The sequence below is a fragment of the Hemitrygon akajei genome, chromosome 3 (genome assembly GCF_048418815.1).
Source record: "Hemitrygon akajei chromosome 3, sHemAka1.3, whole genome shotgun sequence".
Lineage (NCBI taxonomy): Eukaryota > Metazoa > Chordata > Chondrichthyes > Myliobatiformes > Dasyatidae > Hemitrygon > Hemitrygon akajei.
The window spans coordinates 189749437-189774457 of record NC_133126.1 but is presented as its reverse complement, the minus strand read 5'-3'; the positions used below and the strand labels follow the sequence as shown (position 1 = coordinate 189774457).

At 45.4% G+C, this 25021-nt stretch overlaps 1 protein-coding gene across 6 annotated transcripts in view; it reads right to left on the bottom strand.

Annotated features, from left to right (window-relative positions):
* Window positions 1–25021, bottom strand: part of LOC140725757 (muscleblind-like protein 1) — a 757760-nt gene that overhangs the window by 184271 nt on the left and 548468 nt on the right. For all 6 annotated transcript variants that reach the window (XM_073041625.1, XM_073041626.1, XM_073041629.1 and 3 more), the window contains one exon: window positions 1510–2625. In XM_073041625.1, the coding sequence (XP_072897726.1) occupies window positions 1510–1683 (174 nt within the window). In that variant the 5' untranslated portion in view covers window positions 1684–2625. The remainder of the gene's footprint in view (window positions 1–1509; window positions 2626–25021) is intronic.

Sequence of the window (25021 nt, the reverse complement as noted above, 5' to 3'; positions counted from 1 at the left end):
GAGGGCAGCCATCAATACTCAGTATTAATAGGTAAGTTCAACTATTGAGAGATGGTTTTCCTTTGAGAAGGGGAATAAACTGTGACTTCTTTTCTTCACAACGCTGTTGTTCATTGGGTTGAAATTGAATGAAAAATAGATGGAAAACTTTCCGTTTCTTATCACACATTTTAGCTTTTGCTGAACAAAGTCTCTCAATTTCTGTCCATGCGGCCTGCCCTCACAGAATCATACAGCATGCAAACAGGCCCTTTGGACCAACACTTCCATGCTGACCAAGATACCCTAAAGCTTGTCCCATTTTCCAATATCACTCTCAACCTTTCCCATCCCTGTACCTGTCCAGGTGTCTTTTAAATCGTGTTCCTGTACAGCTGCTGCAAATCTACAAAGTTCACAACATATGTCAGTGATAATAAAGCTGATTCTGATTCCGACCCTGTCTACGCCCCTCATGATTTTATTCACCTCTCTACAGTGAGCTCTCAGTGTCCTACAGTCCAATAAATAAAGTGCAAACAGCCTTTCTCCCCTGAGGTTTAGTGAGACTAGAACTCATGGGTTGAGAGTCAAAGGTGAAATACTTAAGAGGAACATGAGGACGAACTTCTTTACTCAGAGGTTGGTAGGAGAGTGGACCGAGCTGTCAGCATTTAATAGAAATTTTGATAGATACATGGAGGGTTATGGAGGTCTGTGGTCTTGGTGCTGGCTGATGGAACTAGGCAGAATAATAGTTCAGCACAGACTAGATGGACTTGCTTCTGCATTCTATGACTCTGCAACTCTGACTCTCTAGGGCGTTAGGGCCCAAACTCTGGCTGAGTGGCCCTGCCATGTTACAGTGGGATCTCCTCAGATAGTATCACTCCCAAAGCCAAAAACATTGATCCAGATGCACTGCCTATCGATGGTGTTCATCAGCCCTTTGACCGTCACCAGTCTTTTAACCGAGCAGTTCTGGCCGATGCCAGGAACACACAAACATCTGTCGTTGTTCGGAATCCAGACACAACACATAGACATTCAAAATAACTGTGTGCGGTGAAAAGACTTATTCACACAAGAAAATGCTGGGCAGATTTTTTTTCTCTCAAAGAAAGGGGACTTTAGTTAACACACACTCTAACGTCAACAATATCACTGTCCAGTTAACTTATAATCTCTCCATTCACCCCTGCAATCATTGCATGACATCAGTATGAAACCTCGCTCAGTACGGTATAACATAAACAGTGACTCATCTGTAAAGGAATCAATGTTTTGTGACCATGCCAATTTCTCTCAGAACACTCAGGAGCGATTGGAAGCTCCTTCTAGCATAGTTCCCAGGATACAGAACCTTACACACACACACACACACACACACACACACACACACACACACACACACACACACACACACACACACACACACACACACACACACACACACACACTCACGTGACAGTAAACACGCTCATGCCCGCGCAACAATCAACAAAGAATGAAGGCCATTTGTCTACTTACTTTCAGCGAGTCAAAGCAGGCGATGACACGTCCGTTTTCCACCTGACAGCTTTTGGAAGGATGTGCAAATTTACATTCCGTGTCGGGCCGGGAGCAAGTGCCTCTCTGGAATTCTCGGCACACTTCCAGCGTCAGCCATTTTGTGTCCCGTATCTGTGCCACACTGACAGCCATGTTTGTGAGTGAACGGATATCCCAGGGGATTAACAGGCAGACTGCGGTGCAATGCGGATCGGTCAAAGAAGGCTCTTGAGCTTGTTTGGCAGGTGGTTGGTGGATAAGAAGGAATTAAAAGAATACTCCTTCACGTTTCGATGAATATTTTGCAGTAAAGATCACCACGGATACGTTTCCCCCGTGAGGAAGCTCCTGGCATTAGCGGGGCGAGGTGTTCTTGAAGTGAATTCAATTTTTAACAACAAAAAGCTTTCTTTTCTTTATACTTCCACTGAAAAAATGATAAGCAGAAGTACACCAGAACTGTAATGGGCTTTGGATCCTCAGTGATGCATTACTTGATGGCCACTTTGAATCCAATGAATTGGGATGACCTTTTTTTTTGCTGAGTGTGTGTTGCCCAGTTACTTTCAGTAGGTCGATCCAAAATGTAATATCGAACCCGTTGATTTGGCAAGTGTTGTGAGCAATCGATATTAGTAAGTCTGCCGCTCCGCTTGCAGAAACTCAAAACAATCCGATTTTCTGTTTTATGTTCTTGTAATTCCCTTAGTTTGTCTCAGGTGGATCTTTCCAGAAGGGTTGCTTTGTTTTTGATTTGTTTTGTAAAGTTATAATTCTTTGCTCGTTACAGTAACATAGCAAGAGGAGAAATGTCAGCCTGAAATACTGTCAATAGTTCTTCCTTCACTCTACTTTTCTCTCCCTCTCTCCCTCTATCTCTCTCTCTCTTTAAGGTGGGAATGAAGGGGAAGGGGGGGGTGAAGGGGAAAGAGGACAGGGGTAAGGGGGGGCGGCCAGTCGTTCTAAAGCTGGAGGGGATGGATGTGCGGTTGACGCAGTCTAGCTGGTAGCAAGCAAGGCAAAAAAAAGCAGAGACTGCCCTAGAAGCTGTTCCAAGCAGCAGAGATTCCAGGAAAGGCACTTCTCAGTACCAACCTGTAGGAGAAACAGATACATCAACATTTTACCAACCAGCATTTAACTCCTCTCCCACACAAAGAAACCGAGGAAATTAAAAACCCTTCCTGTGTCAAGATGGAAGTAACATGCAAGAGGCAAGTCTACCTGCTTACGCGGCAAAACCACAAACAAATACTTACAGAGCAGCGTAATGCAGCCAGTTGATGGACATTTGTAAAATAATGGGCTGGTTCCCCACCCCCAGTGAAGCAATGCATGATAGGGAGATGACAATCAGGGAGAGCTTGCAGCGATGTTCGGGCAGGGTGCCAACAGTGTGGGCTGTCACATGAAAGGTTGCGCCTGTGAGACACACACGCAGCTGTGCTGCAAAGCGCAGAGAATGCCCCTCAGATGCAGTGGGCCCTGCTGCCTTTTGTATCCACCCAACATGCGGTTAGTTGATTAATCCGCGTTAGTGTTTCACCAGCTTCGAGCAAGGGCCAAAGCACCTGCAGAACCTCTCTCGCGCGCATGCACACACACACACACACACACACACACACACACAAAATGCTCGCACTCTCACTCGCGCATTCACGTCTGCAGTCCATGCACGCGCTCACGCTTGTGCCCTCGTGCAGGCTTGCGCCCCCGTGCACACGCACACAGCTCCTGCGTGCATGCACACGTGTGGCGGCTGCGCACGCGCACACAACCGCTGACACTCGTGCCCAAGCGAAACGCACTTACACACCTGCACACGCACACAGAGAGGTCAAACCAAACACTGCAGAGTCTGCAGTTAAGTTGGCAAATGCCTGAGGCACGGACTCAGTAACAGCTTCTACCGTCTGGAATGAACCAGAGAGAGAGAGAAGAAGGGGTCTGCCGTGAATGCTACATTCTCTTCTCCCCTTGCACCCCCACCCTCATCCGTAGCCCACCCACAACCACTATCATCCCCCCCCCACCCCCACCGCAGACCCCAAAACCAAGTGAAGTCCCACAGGCTGGAGGTGGTACATCGACTTATAAACTGTTCCATTCAGTCAGTGATCACTTTTTTTTCTTAATACATCACAGCCAAGTCAGATATTAACAAAAGCTGCCTTTATGGTGACCTCTTTTTTTTCCGCAGTGAGGCTCGTGTTAGACGGGGAACAGAGGAATCACAGTGCTGTCTGACTGGCTGGCAAAATCCAAGGGCTGCCAAAGGAAAATGTGATTCCATTACAGTGGCATTAAAAATTAAGCAAGATAACTGATGTTAGCGAGGCTGTTTGCTTTCAAACTCATCCCAATCCCACCCCTATCACCAGGGAGCGGCTGCGTAGGGTTACAGTAGGGTAGTGGTTAATGTCGTGGATCAGAAGGCGCGGGGTGGGGGGGGGTGCGGCAGTGGGGGAGCTAACATCATTAATCCGGAGGCGTGAGTTCAAATCCCGACACGGCTGCCGGGGAATTTAACTTCAGTTAGCTAAATAAAGAAAGAGACTTACAAAGCAAGGAAAGTCTAAGTGAAACAGCTGGACGGTTATAAGAAAAAATGGTCTGGTTCACCAAAGTCCTTCAGGGAAGGAAACACAGTTGGTCTGATCTACACGTAACACCATACCCACCATGACAGTTATCTCATAATGGCTTCTCCAGTTTAAGGGCCAATAGATTCACTCAGTGGCTATATTGTTAAGTACTTTACGATTTACTTTATTTGTTTAGAGATACAGCACAGTAACAGGCTCTTCCAGCCCAACGAGTTTGCTCTGCTCAACTGCACCCATGTGCCCAATCAGCCCACTAACCCGTAGGTCTTTGGAATGTGGGAGGAAATTTGGAGCAACCGGAGGGAGCCCACACAGTCACGGGGAAAACATACAAACCCTTTATCGAGAGCGCTGGGAAACAATTGTTATATTTTTGCACTATACTGCTGCCACAAAACGACATAACAGAAGTCAGTGATAACAAACCAGACTCTGATTAACTCCATTGCCTCTCATTTTGACCTAACAGATCCCAGATAGAAGGGGAAATTTCTATTCAACTTGCTGAATATCATTGCCAACAAGGCCCAAAAGATTAGACTATCCGACCTTGGATGCATTAGGACCGGTGTCGTCATTAATGGCTGGTTTTATTCTTCACCTTTATGCTGCATTCCTGCTAACCCTCATAGCCTTTCAAACACTGGCTGCTTTGTAGGAGTTTCCTGTGCTCGCGGGGGTAGCTGCGTCACACACGCAGATCAAATTTCACTGTTCTGGGTGCTTTGGGACCCCCTGGAGGAAAGTGGTTCCTTTCTCACTCGTATTCACAGCCTGGGTCCCGACCCGCCACACTGACCATGCTCAGCCTCCACAGACGCTGCTTGACCTGCTGCTTTCCACCAGCGGCTCATGTTTGCCATTGAGGATAGCTGTCTCCTGCGGCTGTGTGATTTCCCCACATGAGCTGTTCCTGGTCCCACTCCAGCCGATACAAAGGCCTCCAGGCTTGTTTAAAGGACAGATTCTGATCCCGCTTCACTTATTCAATGGTCATCAAAACATACAGTGAAATGTGTCATTTGCGTTCACAACCAAGCAACCAACACAACCCAAAGATGTGCTAGGCATGTGGTATCACCACATATTCCAGCACCGACAGAGCATTCCCCCAATGCTCGGCAGAGCAATACAGAAAAGAAAAACAACAATGGCAAAGCTCCTTTCCTCCTTCCCTCTCACCTTCCCTTGCAGAGGGACAGTCCTCCAGCTCCAGGACTGGCCTCCAACCTCCAGGCTCCAAGCTTCACACACTGGATTTCAACCTCTGGACTTCCGATCAACCTTTGGGCCCCGATCATTGGTACTAACCCCTGGACTAATTGAAGACCTTGAACTCCAGGGTCAAATCTGGGAGCATCGACTGACCAGCCCTCTGACCTCCAGCTCGTGTGGCCTCCGAGTGCCAAGAGGAACTGAAGATGTCCTCTGTCCTAAACCTGAACCCGACCTCTAACTCCCCAAAGTCATCCTTACAAACTTTTTTAAAAAAACAAGCTAAATCTGAGCCACAGTCTTGACAGAGACTGCTCTGGCTTTGCACTATTGATGAAGTGCCAATTATTTCTGGGCCGCCCACCCTTTTTCCTCATTTCCACCTCATCAAGAGCTCCCCCTGTACCTGTGGATTATATCCATTGCTCCAGTCACACTTACAACCAGCACCAACTTAATCTGATGCAACTGATTGGCTTTCCACTATTAACTACATTTAATCTACTTAATTGGATTATATTTGCATCAACTGCTTATTTTGCATGAAATTTCAATCCTCAAACTCATACTTATTATTTTATCTGCATAATTAGTTGGCATTAGGCCTAGTAATTTAATTAAACAAAAATCCTTGTGATCCAGGAACTTGCTGAGCACAGTGTCAGCCACCAGTACTGTACACATTGAAGAATACAACACATATGTCACCTAGGGGCCACCCTGGAATGGGCACTAAAACCCACTCAACTCTTCTTTGGTACACCCCATACTGTGCACTCATGACCTGAAGCTGTTGGCATGGTAGCATAGTACAACATTATGAAGGGTATAGATAGGTAAATGGAAGCAGGCTGAGGTTGGATTAGACTACAAACAGGTCGTGGGTTAAGGGAGAAAAGTGAACATGGTGGGGGGGGGGGGGGAGCTTCTTCAATCAGAAAGTGCTGATAGTGAGCTGCCAGCACAACTGTTCGATGTGATTTCAATTCCAACATTCAGAAGAAACTTGGATGGGTACATTGGCGGCAAGGGTGTGGAGGGCTATGGTCCCAGTGCAGGTCGATGGGACTAGGCAGCTGAAGTGGTTTGGCATGGACTGGATGGGCCAAATGGCCCGTTTCTATACTGTAGTTTTCTATGACTCCAGCAGTTACATTTCATAGCGCTAGCTATAAGAATGAGGTTCAATTCTTGTCTTGTCTGTATGGAATTGGTACGTTCTCCCCGTGACTGTGTGGGTTTCCTCCAGGTGCTCGTGCTCCCTCCCACATTCCAAAGATGTACAGGTTGGGGTTAGTAAATCGGGGGCATGTAATGTTGACACCAGAGGTGTGGAGACCCTTGCAGACTGTCCCCTGCACATCCTTGGACTCTGTTGGGCATTGATGCAAACGGGACATTTTACTGTATGCTTCAAAGTTTCGAGGTACATTGACAAATAAAGCTAATATTTAATCATTAATCTTTAAAATATGGTCATCCTCCAATACACCCTGAAACACCCTTTAGTGTATTCTAGATTATATAATGGTGATCCCAGCAATTACCTTTTCATATATCCTGTACTGCAGTCTTGTACTTAGATAGTAAGTTCACTTGTGCAGTACTGTGCAAAAGTCTTAGGCACATATACCTCTATATAGCTAGGGCGCCCAAGACCTTTGCACAGTACTGTAGCAATTTTATGTATTGTACTGAACTGCTACCACAAAAACAGAACAAATTTCATAACATGTATGAGTAATGATAAACCTGATTCTGATGTGCGTCTCTATTGTGGACTGAGAGTGGGCAGGGGAATCATGGTAGAGTAAAGGAGAAAAGGAGGGGGGAGGGAGCTGAAAGCATCAGAGGGACAGTTCGTAGTGATGGATAAACCGATTGTTTGCAATCAAGTGACCTAGACCGGTGTCTGAGGGCTGGGTGTGTCTGTGCCCATGCTACCCCCCCACTCCTGGCACTCCTCTGCCATCTGTGGCACTCCCCTCCTGTGGCGCTTCACCCTTACCATTCACAACACCAACATCATTTGCTCCCACTAGATTTACAAACTCGCTCCCTGCTCCACTTTGACAAGTACTGTACTGTGAAAAACTCTAAGGCACCCTAGCTATATATACGTGCACAAGCCTTTTTGCATAGTTCTGTACTTTTACTTTTTAAGTCAGCTGCTACCCATTGTCAACTAAAATCTGCCGTGGAGTTTTAGAATTGAGGCAGAGTTAGTTACAATCAGGATGTCTAGGGGAAGAAAATATAGAGATGTGTGTCATTTCGCAACATTATCCTTGTCTATACTTGGCTGTATTAATCATGGTTCCTTTCTTCTGAGGAATTAGTTCTGTCTTTCCAAAGAATTAGTAAAAGAGGGTTTCTAAATATTCGGGCAATAGGAACTAGTTGGAGTTCCTCATATCTCAATTGTATCTCACTGATCAATACTCTCGACAACAGATCATTACCACTGATTCTATTTTTGTCTCCATTTTATTGAATTTTGTCCTGGATTTTTACTGGCTTTGCCCTTTCCGTTTTCTCCTCTGCAAATCACCAGAAAAACCGGGAGCGGCAGGTACGACTGCAAAGAAGAGGTTCATGCACAGAAATTATTTGGATGTTTATGGGCCAGATACAGGAAAGTAGGGACTAGGTCAGATAGACACTTTGATCACCACTGATGATTTGGGCCAGTGAGCCTGCTTTTGTGTCGTATAACTCTAGATTGGTGGAGGGGTGGGGATACGTCTCTACCAAACAAGGTGTAGGGTGCTTCTTCCCTCCGCTAGCCTGCAGGTCATCCTTAGGCAAGGTGTAGCACCTGCTTAGCCCCCTACACCCAATCAGGGTCACGTGAAGCCATGGGAGCAGGTAGTGGATGGTTGTATGAGCAGCCGGTGCATATCACAAGTTATGCAACCACTGATGCCAGGCAAACAATCTCTGAAGAGTATTGATAATGGCTGGGGTTCACCCGCCTTGTAAAGACACTGTCCAGAAGAAGGCAATCGTACACCACTTCTGTAGAAAATATTGCCAAGAACAATCATGGTCATGGAAAGGTCATGATCACCCACATCATACGACTTGGCACATCATGAATGACCAATAACTTTATTAGGTGCCCCTGTGCACTTGCTCATTAATGCAAATATCTAATCAGTCAATCATGTGGCAGCAACTCAATTCATAAAAGCATGCAGATATCTTCATGAGGTTCAGTTGTTATTCAGCCCAAACATAAGAATGGGGGAGGAAATGTGATCTAAGTGACTTTGACTGGGGGATGATTGTTGGCATGAAATCTTTTTAGAAATTATCCATCGAGCAGCAGTTCTGTGTGAAACTGCCTTGTTAATGAGAGAGATCACAAAGAGCAGAACACCACAAACATACACTCAGTGCTCACCTTATTAGGCACAAGAGGTATCTAATAAAGTGGCCTCTGAGCGAAGTTTGAGAATCTTATCTTCATCCATTCAGATCTCGTGCTCTGGAATTCTCTCTGGCCACTGTTTCTTTCTTTCCCCTTTAAACCCAAATGATATTCACACTTCTGATGATACTATTGATCACCCTTCCTAATGTTGTTGTTGTTCATCCTTCGGAGTCGAAGATGACCACGACTTCTGTCAGGTGGAGGGTTTGTGACTGTGGGTCCGGAGGTGACTGGTGAGGCCAATCCGGGCCCTGAAAGCTCGCCCACATGTGGGACACATGAGGGTAGGTGCTGCAGTGGAAGTGGAGGTAGCTCGAGCCTTGCGCGTGGCGCGTTTCCTCTGAGCCTCTGCGGTGCGTCTGATTTCTGCTGCGTGCGCTCCTTTAGTGGTCCTGCTCCACCAGGTTGGGCGGTCCAGAGCAAGCGATTCCCAGCTAATGGGATTGATGTTGAGGGCTTTGAGGGACACTTTCAGGCAGTCTTTGAAACGTTTCTTCTGCCCTCCAACTGAGCGCTTGCCCTGGCTCAGCTCTCCATACAGCAGCTGTTTTGGTAGTCGACATGGCCAGCCCATCTGGCTTGGGGTTTCTGTAGGAGGGTGTAGACGCTGTGGTTGCTAGCCCGCTCCAGGACCTCCGTGTCTGGGACTTTGTCCTGCCATCGTACGTGGAGAAGTCTGCGGAGGCAGCTCAAGTGGAAGTGGTTGAGCTGTTTAGCGTGTCTGCTGTAGACAGTCCAGGTCTCGCTGGCATAGAGGAGGGTGGTGACAACCACTGCTCAGTAGACCTTCAGCTTGGTGGTAAGGCTGAGTCCTCTCCGCTCCCATACATTCTCACGGAGTCTCCCAAAGGCGGCGCTGGCTTTGGCAATTCTGTTGCTGATCTCTGCATTTATGTTCACTGCTCGTGATAGAGTACTGCCCAGATAAGTAAAGCTGTTGACTGCTGGTAGCTTCTGCCCCTTTACTGTGATGTGTGGTTCCTGGTAGGGCTTTCTGGGTGTGGGCTGGTACATAACTTCAGTCTTTTTGGTGCTGATTGTAAGTCCAAAATTGTAAGACCCTTCCTAATATTTCCCTCCCAGTACCACCAGGCTCAAGGACACCTTCTACACTGGCACAGTAATGAGACAGTGACTGTAATGTGTAACGGTGCCAGCAGTCAGGGTTCAATTCTTGCCAATGTCTGTAAGGAGTTTCTACGTTCTGTCCCTGACCGTGTGGTTTTCCTCTGGGTGTTCCAGTTTCCTCCCACATTTCAAAGATGCGCGGGTTAAGGCTTACTATACGAGGGCATGCTACGCTAGTGCTGGAGGCATGGGGACATTTCCTGGCTGCCACCAGCACATCCTCTTTGACACAAGTAAAGCATTTCGCTGTACATGTGACAAATAAAGCTAATCTTTAATCTTGTATCCATTGTTGTAAGACTATTGAATGGTTTCCAGGTATGATATGATGGACTTTTGACCTCACAGTCTATCTCACTATGATCTCGCACATCACTGTCTACCTGCACTGGCTTTTCTCTGTCACTGTAATGCTTTATCCTACATTCTGTTATTGTTTTAATACTTCAATGCATTGTTGTGTAATAAACTGATCTGTATGAATGATTAGCAACACAAGATTTTCACTGCAGTTTGGTACAGTAATAGATCAATTTACCAATACACCTGCCGGTAATTGTTGGTCAAATGTTGTGTTTAGATGATTCTCCACTTTGAGGATACCATTAATTGGTTGACATGGGTTGGTAACTGTTCTTTGTTACCAGCTGGTTGAAGTAACAGGGAATTAAATTTGGAAATTCAGACCAAATATTGAAGGGGATGTGAGGAAAAAATTGTTTTTCAGAGAGTAAGGAGGGCAATAGCACAGTGCAGCTAACTGAACCACTGTCTCATAATGACAAAGTTCAAATGTGACTTCTAGTCTGTACAGAATTTGTGCCTACGATGCTGCTGCAGGTAAGTTTCATTGCACCTCTGCATGCATGACAATAAACTCAGTAAACACTCAGTGACCTCCTCAATCCAATAAAGTGGCCATTGAGTGTATGTTTGTGGTCTTCTGCTTTTAACGTTCAACATGTTGTGGGTTCAGAGATGCTCATCTGCACACCACTGTTGTAATGTGTAGTTATTTCAGTTACTGTTGCCTTCCCGTCAGTCTGAACCAATCTGGCCATTCCCCTCTGACCCCTCTCATTGACAAAGTGCTTTTGACCACAGAATTGCCACTCACTAGATTTTTTAAAATGTTTTTCACACCATACTCTGTAAACTCTAGAGGATAAGTGTGCATGAAAATCCCAGGAGATCAGCAGTTTCTGAGATACTCAAACCACCCTGTCTGGCACCAACAATCATTCCACGGTCAAAGTCACTCAGATCACATTTCTTCCCCATTCTGATGTTTGGGCTGAACAACTGAACCTCTTGATCATGTCGGCATGCTTACAGCTACAGATAAATTACAGTGCTGGGAAACAATTAGCTGCAGGGGCCACGATATGTTGGGAAGATTAAGGATTTATCTGTATTTGTCAGAATCAGGCGTATTGTCACTGACCAGATGTTAGACCATAGAACATAGAACATAGAAATCTACAGCACATTACAGGCCCTTCGGCCCACAATGTTGTGCCAACCACGTAACCTACACTAGAAGCTGCTTAGAATTTCCCTACTGCATAGCCCTCTATTTTTCTAAGCTCCATGTTGTGAAATTTGTTGTTCTGTGGCAAAAGTACAGTGTACATATAAAAATATTATCAGTTACTATAAGAAATATAAAAATAAATAAGTAATGCAAAAAGAGAGTAAAATAGTGATGTAGTTTTCATGGGCTCATAGTCCATTCATAAATCTGATGGTGGAGGTGAAGAAGCTGTTCCTAAAACATTTGGGTGTGTGTCTTCAGGCTCTCACACCTTCTACCTGATGGTAGTCATCAGAAGAAAGCATATCATAGTTGGTGAGGACCCTCTTGAGTATTGCCTTTTGAATATGTCCGCAGCTGTGGGAGGGTAGAGCTCATGATGGAGCTTGCTGAGCTTACAACCCTATGCAGCTTGTTCCAATCCTGCACTTAGCTGCATCCGTACCAAAGGGTGATTTATTTTATAGCAGGCCCACTGCAGTGTTTTATGACATTGGGATAGAAGTTGTCCTTGAGCCTGGTGGTGCCAAAAGGGTTATGGTGGTTCAGTCATTGATTATATTCAAAACGAGGAACAATTGACTTTTGGATATTTAATCAATCGAAGGATGTGGCTGAGTTGGAAGAAGTGATGTTGAGGAACACAATTAAAATAGAGGATGAGACATTAGTTTATTTATTTTATTGAGATACAGCATGGAATAGGCCCTTCTGGTCCTTTGAGCCTCTCTGCCCAGCAACCCACCTATTTAAACCTAGCCTAATCACAGGACAATTTACAATGACCAACTATCCTACCGATCAGTAGGTCTTTGGACTGTGAGAGGAAACTGAGGCACCTGGAGGACAACCATGTGATCACATGGAGGACATACAAACTCCAAAGTCCAGAACACCTTGAGCTCGTTACTGTTGGGCCATTTCTGTGTTATTCGGTGGGAAAATGAATAATTTGCTAATGTGACTGGATCACTGCGTTCCCTGTAACTTTGTGACTTGATTATTCTGGTGCCTGGTTACCTTATCTGCTGAAAGTGCAACATTAGTGCAGAGGCAGCTAAATGGAGATTTCAGCTGTAGTGTGCCCTTAGTAAGTAACTGTATATAAAACACAACACTCATCTCTCTGTAAAGCAGTCTCTTCTGCCAAGCTGGGATGTAAAATAAGAACTTGCTCCTGTGAAAAAGTGGCAAAGCAGATCCAGTGAACCCTTCCTAGGACTCCAATGTAGTCAGGGTATCAAAGGTTACGGGAAGAATGTAGGAGAATAGGGTTGAGAGGGATAGTGAATCAGCCTTGATTAAATGGTGGAGCAGACTCGGTGGGCTGAATGGCCCACAGTCTCATGGTTTTATAACATAAATGGAACAACAGCCATGAGCTGCAGATTTCCAGGGCAGAATATTACTTCGTTCCTGATAGCGTACAATTCACCATAAGTGAAGCAGCCGATGTAATTTCAGACCACTACCTACCTTGCTCATTCTTTCTTCTTGCTTTCTCCATTTGGCAGAATATATAAATTTTTGAGAACTCATGCCACCAGGCTCAAACACTGCTTCAATCCAATCATTGTAAGACTCCCTCGTGGTCTTCTTCACAATAAAGATGAACTCTTGACCTCACAGTTTATCTCATCTTGACCCTTGAGCCTTATCTGTCTACCTGCACTGCACTTTCTATGTGCGTGTTACACTTTATTCAGCATTCTGCACCAGTACTATCTCGATGTAGTTATGTTTGGAATCATCTGTCTGGATGAACGTCAGAATAGAAGGGCGTCCATTTAGACCAGAGAGAGGAGGAGGAATTTCTTTAACCAGAGGCTTGTGAATCTGTAGAATTCATTGCTATAGTTGGCTGTGGAGGCCAAGTCATTGGGTATATTTGAAGCAGATGTTGATAGGTTCTGGATTAGTAATGGTGTCAAAGGTTATGTGGAGAAGGAAGGAGAAGAGAGTTGAGAGGAAAAATAAGTCAGCCATCATCAACTGGTGAGGCAGACCTGATGAGTTGAATGACCTAACTCTGTTCATATGTCTTATGGTCTTCTGGTCTCATTGTCTACTGCGCACTTTTGAAGTGAAGTGTGGCAATAATGAAGCAATTGCCAATGAACAGTTATTTCTCTTTGCCTTAGAGAGATGAGAACTTCTAGACAAGGATACAAAGGTTTTGGAATTTTCTTTGTGTAACATAATGAAAGTACGTGTTTATGACTCAAACAACATTCAACAAGTGCAACAATATCAGAATTAAAGAAGTTGTCTTGATTGCTCCCCTACCTACTGCCCTAAACTGTATTCCCTCCATCAGTAGTGTTTAGTGGTTGCAAGAAGTTCTACTTTAATTTAGGCACCTGCCACAAGTCCAAAACTAAGCACAATTGTGGCTTCATCAACTTTCAGCCATAGAGTTATAAAAAAGAACAGCACAGAAGCAGGCGCTTTGGCCCATCTAGTCCATGTCAAACCATTCAAACTGCCTACTCCCATTGACCTGAACAGGGCCATTGCCCTCCATACCCCTACCATCCATGTACCTGTCCAAACTTCTCTTAAACATTGAAATCAAGCTCGCATGGACCTGGCAGCTCATTCCACACTCCCATGAACCTCCGAGTGAAGATGTTTCCTCTCATGTTCCTCTTAAACTTTTCACCTTTCACCCTTAACCCATGACCTCTAGTTCTAGTCCCACCCAACCTGAGTGGAAAAAGCCCATCTATACCATATAACCATATAACCATCTATACCCCTCAGAATTTTGTACACCTCCATCGAATCTCCTCTCAATCTTCTAAGTTCCAAGCTATAAAGTCCCTGTGGAATTTTGGGGTGGAATGGTAGCCTGGTGGTTAGCGTATTGCTATTACAGCGCCAGTGGCCTGGGGACCTGGGCTCAATTCCAGCTGCTGTCGGTAAGGAGTTTGAACATTTTCCCCATGACTGCGTGGGTTTCCTCCCACATTCCAAAGACATACAGGCTAACAGGTTCAATGGTCACACGAGTGTAAATGTGTGGCTTGGTCCATTGGGCTGGAAAGGGTCTCCAGATAAATAAAAAGTCAAACTGAACCCAACCAGTTGTGAGTTTTTGGTCAGCTTTGAGCACAGAAGGGTTCTGAACAATACAGCAGAGGGATAGGCCCTTTGGCCCATGATGCCTGTGCCCATCAGAATGCCAAATGAAACCAATCTATTCTGCCTGCAAATGATCCGTATCCCTCCACTCCTCTGCATATTCATGTGTCTATGAAATCCACACTGCAGACAGCAGAATAGAGAAAGGGAATATCGGGATCTGACAAACTGTGATGGGAATGAATCAGGGAACCGAGAACCATGAGTGATTTAGAATAACTGAAGATGCAGAGAAGTGTTGCAAGGAAAGAGAAGCTATAACTATCCCATTAGCCATCCTCGACCACCCACTGTAATGACAGAAATGATAGATTTGTTTTTCCTGTGTCATTAACTTGATCATTGAGAACAAAGCGTCAGGGGCTTCGGGATAAAGTGGCTTTTGAGAATGAAAGCAATTTATGTTTTGTTTTGTGATATTGCTACAGTTTTGATAAGATCTTGATTATTGACTGTTCCACCCATTTAAGTAATGCCTTGACGCAGTGAATCAATGCAACTGTCACAGTCTGTACCTTTAGTTCAAAGTGGAAGGCGACTGCTGATGGTTTTATTGAAGGGACCAATGCAAACTGGCCTTCAGGCCGTAATTATTGATGCAATGGGCAAGAACGTCAAGGGTGTCCTGTCTGACTGCACGGAAGCTGCAAAGCATCAGACCACAAGCCCCAGTACAGGATGGTTAAAACCATCACGAGGATCACTGAGGCCTCCCTCCCTCTATTTGTGACATTTACCGGGAACATTGTAGGCGAAGGGCTCAAGGTATTAATGAACATCCCTACCACCCATTCCACAATCTCTTAGTCCCACTTCCATCGGGAGAATCGGAGGATCCGGATGAGGACTGCCAGTCTGGGTAACAGCTTCTTCCCTCAGGCTGTGAAATTAATGATTATCCCGCTGCCACCACTGAGGGTTCATCACGAGGACAGCGAGCTGTTTACTGTATGCTCTACTGTTTAGCTGCGCTGTGCACTACATGCATTCTGAGTTATACTTTATTAACTTATTTATGGTAATACTTTGTTTTATATGCTGTGTGTGTGATATGTTTTGTGGGTGCACCTTGGTGTGAGGGAACATTGTTTCATATGGTTGTATATGTCTATAGTCAGATAACAATAAACCTGAACTTGATCTTGAACTTGAAATTGAACTACCATCACCAAATGCATGGTGAAGCTGGAATTCTTCCCTAAAAAGAAGGGGCAATTTTGGGGAAGTTTACCAGGGCTTTTTAAAGAGATTGTCTTTATTTGTCACACAGACATTGAAACACCGAAATATACAGTGAAATGTGTCACTTGCATCACATCAAATCAGCGATGATTTTACTGTGAGCAGCCCACAAGTATCGCCACACCCCTGGCGTGAACACAACATGCCACGAGTCACTAACCCTAACCCATACATCTTTTGGAATGTAGGAGAAAGCCAGGTCACCTGGAGGAAACTCATGTGGTCAGACTCCTTCTAGGCAGGGCGGGAATCGCTCCCTGACCATTGGCACTGTAAAGAGTTGCACTCACCGATTCATGAGGAGATGGGGAGAGGCAGCCGTGAAGAGCAGCTTTATTGAGCACATTTGCTCCATCTGCCACAAAAGGCAGAATCTTCTGCTGGCCACCCATTTCACTTCAGCTTCCCATTCCCATTCTCACATGCCTGATGATGGACTCCTCTACAGCCACAAAGAGACCAGTCTCAGGTTGCAGCAGCTTGCAACACCTCATATTCCATCTCGGTAGCCTCTAGCCCAAGGGCATGAACCTTGATTTCTCCAACTTCTAGTGTCCTCTGCCCTGCCCCTTTCCTCCCCACCCTTCTCTCATTTTCCATTCCTCATTCTGGTTACCCACTCATTCCTTTCCTTCTCCTCTTCTGCCCTCATGACTAGCCCATCACCTCCCTCTGATGCCCCTCCTCCATTTCTTTCTCCCATGTCCACTCTCCTTTTATATCAAATTCCTCTTTTTCAGCCCATTACCTCTTCCACCTATCACAATCCAGCTTCTCACTTTATCCCTCCTCCCCCACCCACCCTTGTTTCATGTAGCATCTGCCAGCTTGTACTCCTCCCTCATCTTCTTATTCTGGCTTCTGCCCCATCCTGTTCCAGTCCTGATGAACAGACTGGACCTGGAACGCCAACTACTTATTCCTCTCCATCGGCGTTACCTGACCTGCTGAATTCCTCCAGCATCTTGTGCGTGTGTTGCTCAAGATTTCCAGCTTCTGTAGAATCTCTTGGGTTGGCGAAGAACAGACATAGATGACAACGAACCGCGACTTATTGGAAAAAAACAGAAAGGCAACACAGAAACACGAGAGATTCTGCTGATGCTGGAAATCCAAAGGAATTGACACAAAGTGCTGGAAAAACTCAGGCAGCTTCTATGGAGAGGAATAAACTGTCGGTGTTTCGAGCTGAGACACTTCATCAGAACTGCAAAATATAACACTTTGCGATGTTGCAGTAGGGAATGGCCTTTGGAAAATGAAGATACAAAAGAAACGTTTGGATGGAAATTGGTTGAATATTTCAATGCCAGGTGGCAGGGAGAGAGCAGAAGAATGGGATTATGTAGTCACGCCTGCCAAAAATCCCAGTCTGGCAGCATGGGCCTTATCCTTGCTTGATGAATCTGCAATTCCCCAAATCAACGCTCCACTGCGTGTTCTGGAGTTCAGGGTGAGAAGGAGTTGAGGGCAGGAATAAAGTTACTGCTTCAGAGTTTCTTGGGGTGCTGGTCATTTCAGTTTCATGGCCAATTAACTCATGGCCGATGAGTTTAAAGAGACAATAGAGCAGACTCAGTGGGCTGAAAGACTGCTCCTGTCTTTCTGCTCCTATCTCTTCTGCTGTTTTAGACTGGGGGAGAGACAGGGCCCCAGTGAGTTTGAAGGGAGTATGGTAAAGAGGGTCCCTCTGAATTTAAAGTGTGGAAGAGACAGGGCTTCAGTAAGTTTAAAGAGAGCGTGGGAGAAAGAGGGCCCCAGTGAGTTTAAAGAGAATATGGGACAGATTGGCTTGTGGCTAGTTTAAAAGGAGCATGGGAAAGACAGGGCCCCAGTGTGTTTAAAGGAAGTGTGGGAAGGACGAGGCTCTGGTTAGTTCAAAGGGAGCATGGGACAGGCAGGGCCCCAATGAGTTTAAAGGGGGCATGGAATAGACAGGGCCCCCATGAGTCCTGATGAAGGGTCTAGGTCCAAAGTGCTGACTGTTTATTCCCCATCATAGATGCTTCCTGACTTGCTGAGTTCCTCAGGCTTTTATGTGTGTTGCTCGAGATTTCCAGCATCTGCAGAATCTCTTGTGTTTAAAATATAGTTTTATCTTTCACTATCTACACTCCTCAGCAGTGAGCAAGTACAGTTGTGATGTGAATGTACCCCCTGGCAACATTTGCCAGACTTAATCTCAGGGCTAAGTGATGGATATTCCACTACAAAATGTCACTTTGTCGGAAACCTCACTGCTGCTGTCTTGGTGCCAGATCTGTTGAAAAACTCCTGATTATCTCCGCTGCACGATCAGCAGTTCTGTGCCCTTCAGGCAAGCTTAATGCCTTCAGGAGCCTCCCAAAGTCTCAGCAGTGAAAACAACGGATCTCTGGGATCTCTTGGCTGGGTCTCCTGCACTCGCCAAGTAATTTTGCTTTTGTCACGAGAGGTTACAGAATCCGAATCGTAATCAGGTTGAACATTAAGGGCCTATGTTGTGAAATTTGTTGTTTTGCGGCAGCAGTACATTGCAATACGTAATAAAAACACTCTAAATAACAGTAAGAAATATATGTATAAATTAAATTTAATAACAGCAAAAAATGAAAATAAAAGTGAGCTGGCTCACTATCCACGGCTTTACTGTCGATTTAGAAACCGAAAGGGCAGAAGGGAAGGAGCTGTTCCCAAAATGCCAGGTGTGTGTCTTGTCCCGATGGGAGCAATGAGAAGAGGGCATGTCCTGGGTGATGGGGGGGTCATCACTGATGGATGCCACACTCCAGAAGATGTCCCCAGTGCCGGGAAGTCCAGCGCCCTTGCCGAGACCGCAATGGTGGGTGAAGGGGCAGGAGGACAGATTTTAAACCTCCTGAAGGATGCCAAATTGTCACAGATTGATCATTCACGCAGTACCATCATTCTGCCCCACAGATAGCAACACCACTTCAGGCAGAACAGTGACATGACGGTTTGGTACGGCAACAGCTCTGCCCAAGACCACGAGAAGCTGCAGAGGGTTGTGGACGCAGCTTAGTACATCTCAGAAACCAGCCTCCCCTCCATGAATCTGCCTAACTTCTCGCTTCCTTGGTCAATCAAACAACATAAGCAAAGACCCCTCCAACCCGGAACATTCTCTCTTCTCCCCCTCCCGTCAAGCAGAAGTTACAAAATCTAAAAGCACACACCACCAGGCTCAAGAACATCTCTATCCCCCTGTTCTAAGACTATTCTATCCCTTAGCACAATACGATGGACTTCATGATCCCACATGCTACCTTGTGCCTACCTGCTCTACATTTTAGACCATAAGACTATAAGACATAGGAGGAGAACTAGGAAATTCAGCCCATTGAGTCTGCTCTATCATTCTATCGTGGCTGATTTATTGACCGTCTCAACCCCATTCTCCTGCCTTCTTCCCGTGACTTTTGACACCCTTGCTATTCAACCTCCGCTTTAAACATGTACACTGAAACATCAAAATATGCAGTGAAATATATAGCTTGTGTTCATGACCAACACAATCCAAGGATGCTTTGGGGGCAGCCCACAGGTGTTGCCACGATCACACCACCAATGTAGTGTGCCCATAACTCACTAACCCTAAACTGTAGATCTATGGAATGTGGGAGGAAACCAGAGAACCCAGAGGAAACCCATGCGCTCATGGGGAGAACGTCCTTAACCATGGCGGTGGGAACTGAACCCTAATCAAAGGAGCAACTTCTCATGCAGAGACTGGTGCGTATATAGAACGAGCTGCCAGAGGAAGTGGCTGGGACAGATACAGTATCTAAAAGTATTATAAGGCACTGAGTGAGGTAACGGTGTTAGATTGTTGTTGTCACACATACCAAGATACAATGAAAAGCTTGATCATACAGATCAGATCATTACACGGTGCATTGAGGTAGAATGAGGTAAAACAATAGCGATACAGAATAAAGTGTCACAGCTACCAAACGAGTGCGGTGCAGGTAAGCGATAAAAAGCAAGATCATAAACAGGTGGATTGTAAGGCCAAGAGTCCATTTTATCATACAAGAGGTCCATCCCAGAGTCTGATAATGAGCCCGGTGGTATGTGCTTTCAGCCTTTTTTCAATTCTCTCTGATGGGAGAGGAGAGGAGTGGGAATGTTCAGGATGTCTGGGGTCTTTGATTACGCTGACTTCTTTACTGAGAAGTATAGAGAGATATAGATGGAGAGGCACAGTATATGGTTTAGAGCAGGGGTTCCCAACCTTTTTTATGCCATGGAGCCATACCAAGCGGTTAAGGCGCTCGTCTAGTGATCTGAAGGTCGCTAGTTCGAGCCTTGGCTGAGGCTGCGTGTGTGTCCTTGAACAAGGCACTTAACCACACATTGCTCTGCGACGACACCGGTGCCAAGCTGTATGGGTCCTAATGCCCTTCCCTTGGATAACATTGGTGGCGTGGAGCGGGGAGACTTGCAGCCTGGGCAACTGCCGGTCTTCCATAAAAAAAACCCTTGCCCAGGCTTGTGCCCTGGAAACTTTCCAAGGTGCAAATCCATGGCCTATCGAGACTAACGGAGGCCTACACACACACACCATTAACTGAAGGGTCCGTGGTCCCCAGTTTGGGAACTCCTGCTTTAGGGGGATAAGGGACTAGCTAGGATGGGCACCTTGGCCAGTATGGACCAGATGGGCCAAAGGGCCTGTTTCCAAGCTCTGTGACTCAGTGGTTTTGCTGGCTGTCAGTCTGAACACTCAGGAGCCTATGCTAATTAAATGAGAAAGGTACATGACAGCCTCTTGATTCAAGCTCAAGGCAGTGCAATTATCTGATGCAACAATTTAGTCTAAAGAGAGAGGACCAGTAAAGAGCAAACTTTGGCTTTAGCTGCTACAGAAACCCTAAAATTGAAACAAGGCCTCCAGGTATGATTATTTTGAGATTAGAAAATGTTTTTTCTTTGAATGTTAAATAAATTAGTGAGGTTCCACTGCAAAGCCGTGGAAATGCACTGGCTGACAGTAAATAAAAACTGCTGTGTGAATATTGCTCCAGACAGCACTTGTCAGCTGCTTTGAAGGGCAGGCTGGCCTTGTGTGATAACGTGAAGGAAAAGTCAATAATCAATATTGATCTCTCACTCACACATTTTCCTATAGTTGGAGTGCAGCAAGCTATCTACAGCTGTGGGCCATCGAAGGTCAATGCACTTCTAGCACATACAGTGGTTAAACTAATACACCACGGTGGTTACTCTAAATGGTCACCTATGTGTTAGCCCCTACATGTGTCCACAGAACAGGATAAATATGAAGATGTGCTTTATTTGTCACATGTACATTGAAAGATAGATGAAATATGACATTTGTGTCAATGGCCAATACTGTCCGAGGATGGTACAGGAAGCTAGGCCATCGTAACATATTGATAACTCACTAACCCTAACCCTAATGAGGGAGAAAAGTAAAGTGCTCGGATGAAACCCACACGGTCATGAGGAGAATTTACAAACTCCTTATAGGCAGCAGCGGGAGTTCAACCCCAACTAGTGATCGCTGGTGTTGTGAATTGATGCGCCAACTTTAACGTTTCCATGGTCCACTTTCATAGAAATCTGTGATTCTGTGAATTAGATTCAGCAAAATGGGGCTAAGGCACAGACACAAGAGGTTCTGCAGATGCTAGAAATCCAGTTAAAGACACACACAATGTTAGAGCATTTAGCAAGTCGGGAGGCATCCATGGCTCGGGGGGGGGGGTGGGGGTGGGAATTAACAGTCAAGGTTTTGTGCTGAGTCCCTTTATCAGGATTGGAAAATTGGAGTAAAAAGAAACAGAATAAAAAGATGGGGGAGGGGAAGGAGTACAAGCTTGCAGGTGATACGTGAAGCCAGATGAGGAGGAAGCTGGGAGAATGGAGATGAAGTGAGAAGCTGGGAGGCGATAGGTGGAAAAGGTTGAAGAAGAACTCTGACAGGAAAGAAAAGTGGACCATGGGAGAAAGGGAAGGGGAAGGGGCTTCAGGGGGAGGTGATGGACAGCTGAATGGAAGAGAATGAGTAAGAGAGAAGCCGGAATGAGGAAGTGGCCTCATCATGGCAGTAGAGGAGGCCACGGATCGACACATGGACATGTCTATTTATGAGTATCAGCCTCAGGGACAGAAGGTCACAGGTTGAAGAGAAAATAGATTCATGCTTCATCACTGCAATGTCAGCGCAGCCTTCTTGTGGATGAATCATTACTCTATGAAAGTTTTCAGTCCAATCAGCTGGAAGTAATGATGTTATTCAGAGAAAAGTATTGTAGAGTTCTGAAAGGGTGGTTCAGTGGCACGGCAGGTAAGCGCTGATGACACGCAGCTCTTGGGAATTGGGTTCAGTCCTGACCAGTTGGTGTGGAGTCTGCACGTGCTCCTTGAGACTGAGCATTTTCCCCACCTGCAACACTTTCTCAAAGACACGCGGCTTGGTAAATTACTCCAAGAGCAGGTGGGCGGTAGGAGAATTGGTGAGGGTGGTAATTAATGGGAAATGAGCGAGTATGGGTTACTGGGAAATAAGTGGGGAAATGGGACTGATGAAAGCCACTCTGGCTTCTGATCCTTCCTGCCCAGTCTTGATGCAGGGTCTTGGCCCAAAACGTCGACTGTTTATTCTCCTCCACCAACGCTGCCTGGCCTGCTGAGATCCTCCAGCTCAAGACTTCCAACATCTGAAGAATACTGTGTCTATGCGGCTGTCTGAGAATGTACACAATGCTGGAGGAAATCAGCAGGTCAGACAGCACCTGCAGAGGCAAAGGAAAATCCACACTTTGCATTCAGACCACATTGGTTGTAGTGTGGTCTTTCATTGATTCTATTATGGTTATTATTCTATTGTGGATTCATTGAGTATGCCCTCAAGAAAATGAATCTCAGGGTTGTTATACGGTGACATGTATGTACTTTGAAATAAATTTACTTTGAAGCAACACACTCAAAATCCTGGAAGAACTCAGCAGGTCAGGCAGAAAATGAATAAAGAGTTTTGGGTTGGGACCCTTCTTCAAGACTGGAAAGGAAAGGAGACTCCAGAATAAAATATGAGGCAGTGCAAGTAGAGGGCTCGCTAGAAGGTGAAAGGTGAAGCCAGGTGAGTGGGAAAAGTAAAGGGGTGAGAAGAAGGAATCTGATAGGAGAGAAGAGTGGATCATAGGAGAAAGGGAAGGAGGAGGGGACCCCAGAAAGGTGATAGACAGGTGAGAAGAGGTAAGGGGCCAGAGTGGTGAATAGAAGAAGAGTGGAGGGGGATAATTTACTGGAAGGGGAAACTGATATTCATGCCTTCAGGTTGGCGGCTACCCAGTGTTGCTCTTCCACCCTAAGGGTGGCCTCACTGAAGTACATGTCAGAGTGGGAGTATGAATCGGAATTAGACAGTTGGCCACCATCAATTTACACTTTGATCTTTGAACTATCATTGCACTGTAGTGAAATGTGACAAGATGGCAGATCACCCTCGGTTTTAGGATGAAGATGACAAAACAGCCCATTGTAATGATGTTAGTTGAGGGTTAAGTGTTGGAGTAGTAGTTATTAGTACTACATAACAGCTTTAGCAGCAGGCTGGAATAGGGCCAGTGTGGAATAGCTCAAAACAGTAATCATAAACATCATGTTATGATGTGTTCTCATTTCTGGTTATTCTTTTTTTAAAATTGCTATTTTGTGTGATTTTGTTCAGGATGGCCTGGCTCTGCAGGCTGCAGTCACCAAAAGACACGGTACTAAGTTGAACTAAACTGAACAAGTTACTGATGCCTTCCTGTCAGCTTGAACCAGTCCAGTGTATGGATAAAATTGACATGAGGATCTTTAAAAATAGAATCTTTTCCATTATTCAGAGAACAGCCTGTATCAGTAGCAACAAATCCTAAAAGTAAGATGGAAAGTGAGCGAGAACTAAACAATAATGAACATAAGGGCCAAGTATTTAATATCTCAATCGCGCTCGATAGGGCGGATAGGAAGGTAATTGCTAAAATGGTTGAGATCAATACTGGAAGTGAGCACTATCATAAAGACATGGAAAAAGAAGCATTCACATCCTTGAGTCTCCTCCAACATATAATAAGATCATAACTGGTGCATCTTAAAACCCTGGATGATAGATGACAGGAACATTGTAAATCAATGAGTTAGCTCAAAGGCTGACAAAGAATTGTAACTCAAAGGGATTTACTAGAAGATGAAAGACCGAAGTGTCTTAGATCTCTCATGTTCAAGCACTGATGGGCCCATTTGTAATCACTGGCAGCAACTCAGAGCATGAAAGCATGCAGACATGTTCACGAGGTTCCGTTGTTGTTCAAAGCAAACATCAGGATAGGCAAGAAATGTGATCTAAGTGAATTCGGCCATGAATGGTTATCAGTGCCAGCCATGATGAAGGGTCTTGGCCCAAAGCGTCAACTGTTTATTCCTTTCTGAGGGTCCTGCCTGACTTGCAGAGTTGCTCCAACAATTTGAGTGCATTTTTGTGGATTTCCAGCATCCACAGAATCTCTTTTAATTATGCAATCTCCCTGGGGATACTTAATATTTGATTTGGGTCACCTCTGTGAAACCTTGGAGGAATTCAACAGGTCAAGCTGCATCTATGGAGGGAAATGGAGAGTTAGCCATCCACTTCCTCCCTAGACACTGCTTGTTCTGCAGAGTTCCTCCAGTGTTTTAGTGTTGTTCCAGCTTGTTGTGTCTCTCTTATCTATGATATTTCCCCTTAACCACCTCTGTTCTAAACCCAGGCTCTCTGACCTCCCCGCACAACTGAGTTCTGTCCTGATAATCCTTTGTAAATCACTTTTGTACCCTTTGCTTGCCACTGTTCCGTACACTTCAGGCACTGTGACCCTGAGTAGATCTACCAGAACTGTATGAAGACTCAGCATATTTCTCACATATATATCTTATGCCACCAAGAATTCCCTTACCATTTACAAACAGTAGTATCAACTTATCCTCACAGAATGTTGGAAAAACCCAATGTGTCAGTTACCACCTTGGAGGGAAAGGAAAAGATTTCATTTTGGGCAAAGAACCATCAGGAAAGGGGCAGAACCCAGATTAGAAGGGTAAGAGGAGAGGGACGAGCACATGCTGGCAGCTGGCAGTTACTTAATCCTGGAACATCTGGGCAGCGAAGATTCATACATCAAGATGCTCTTCATT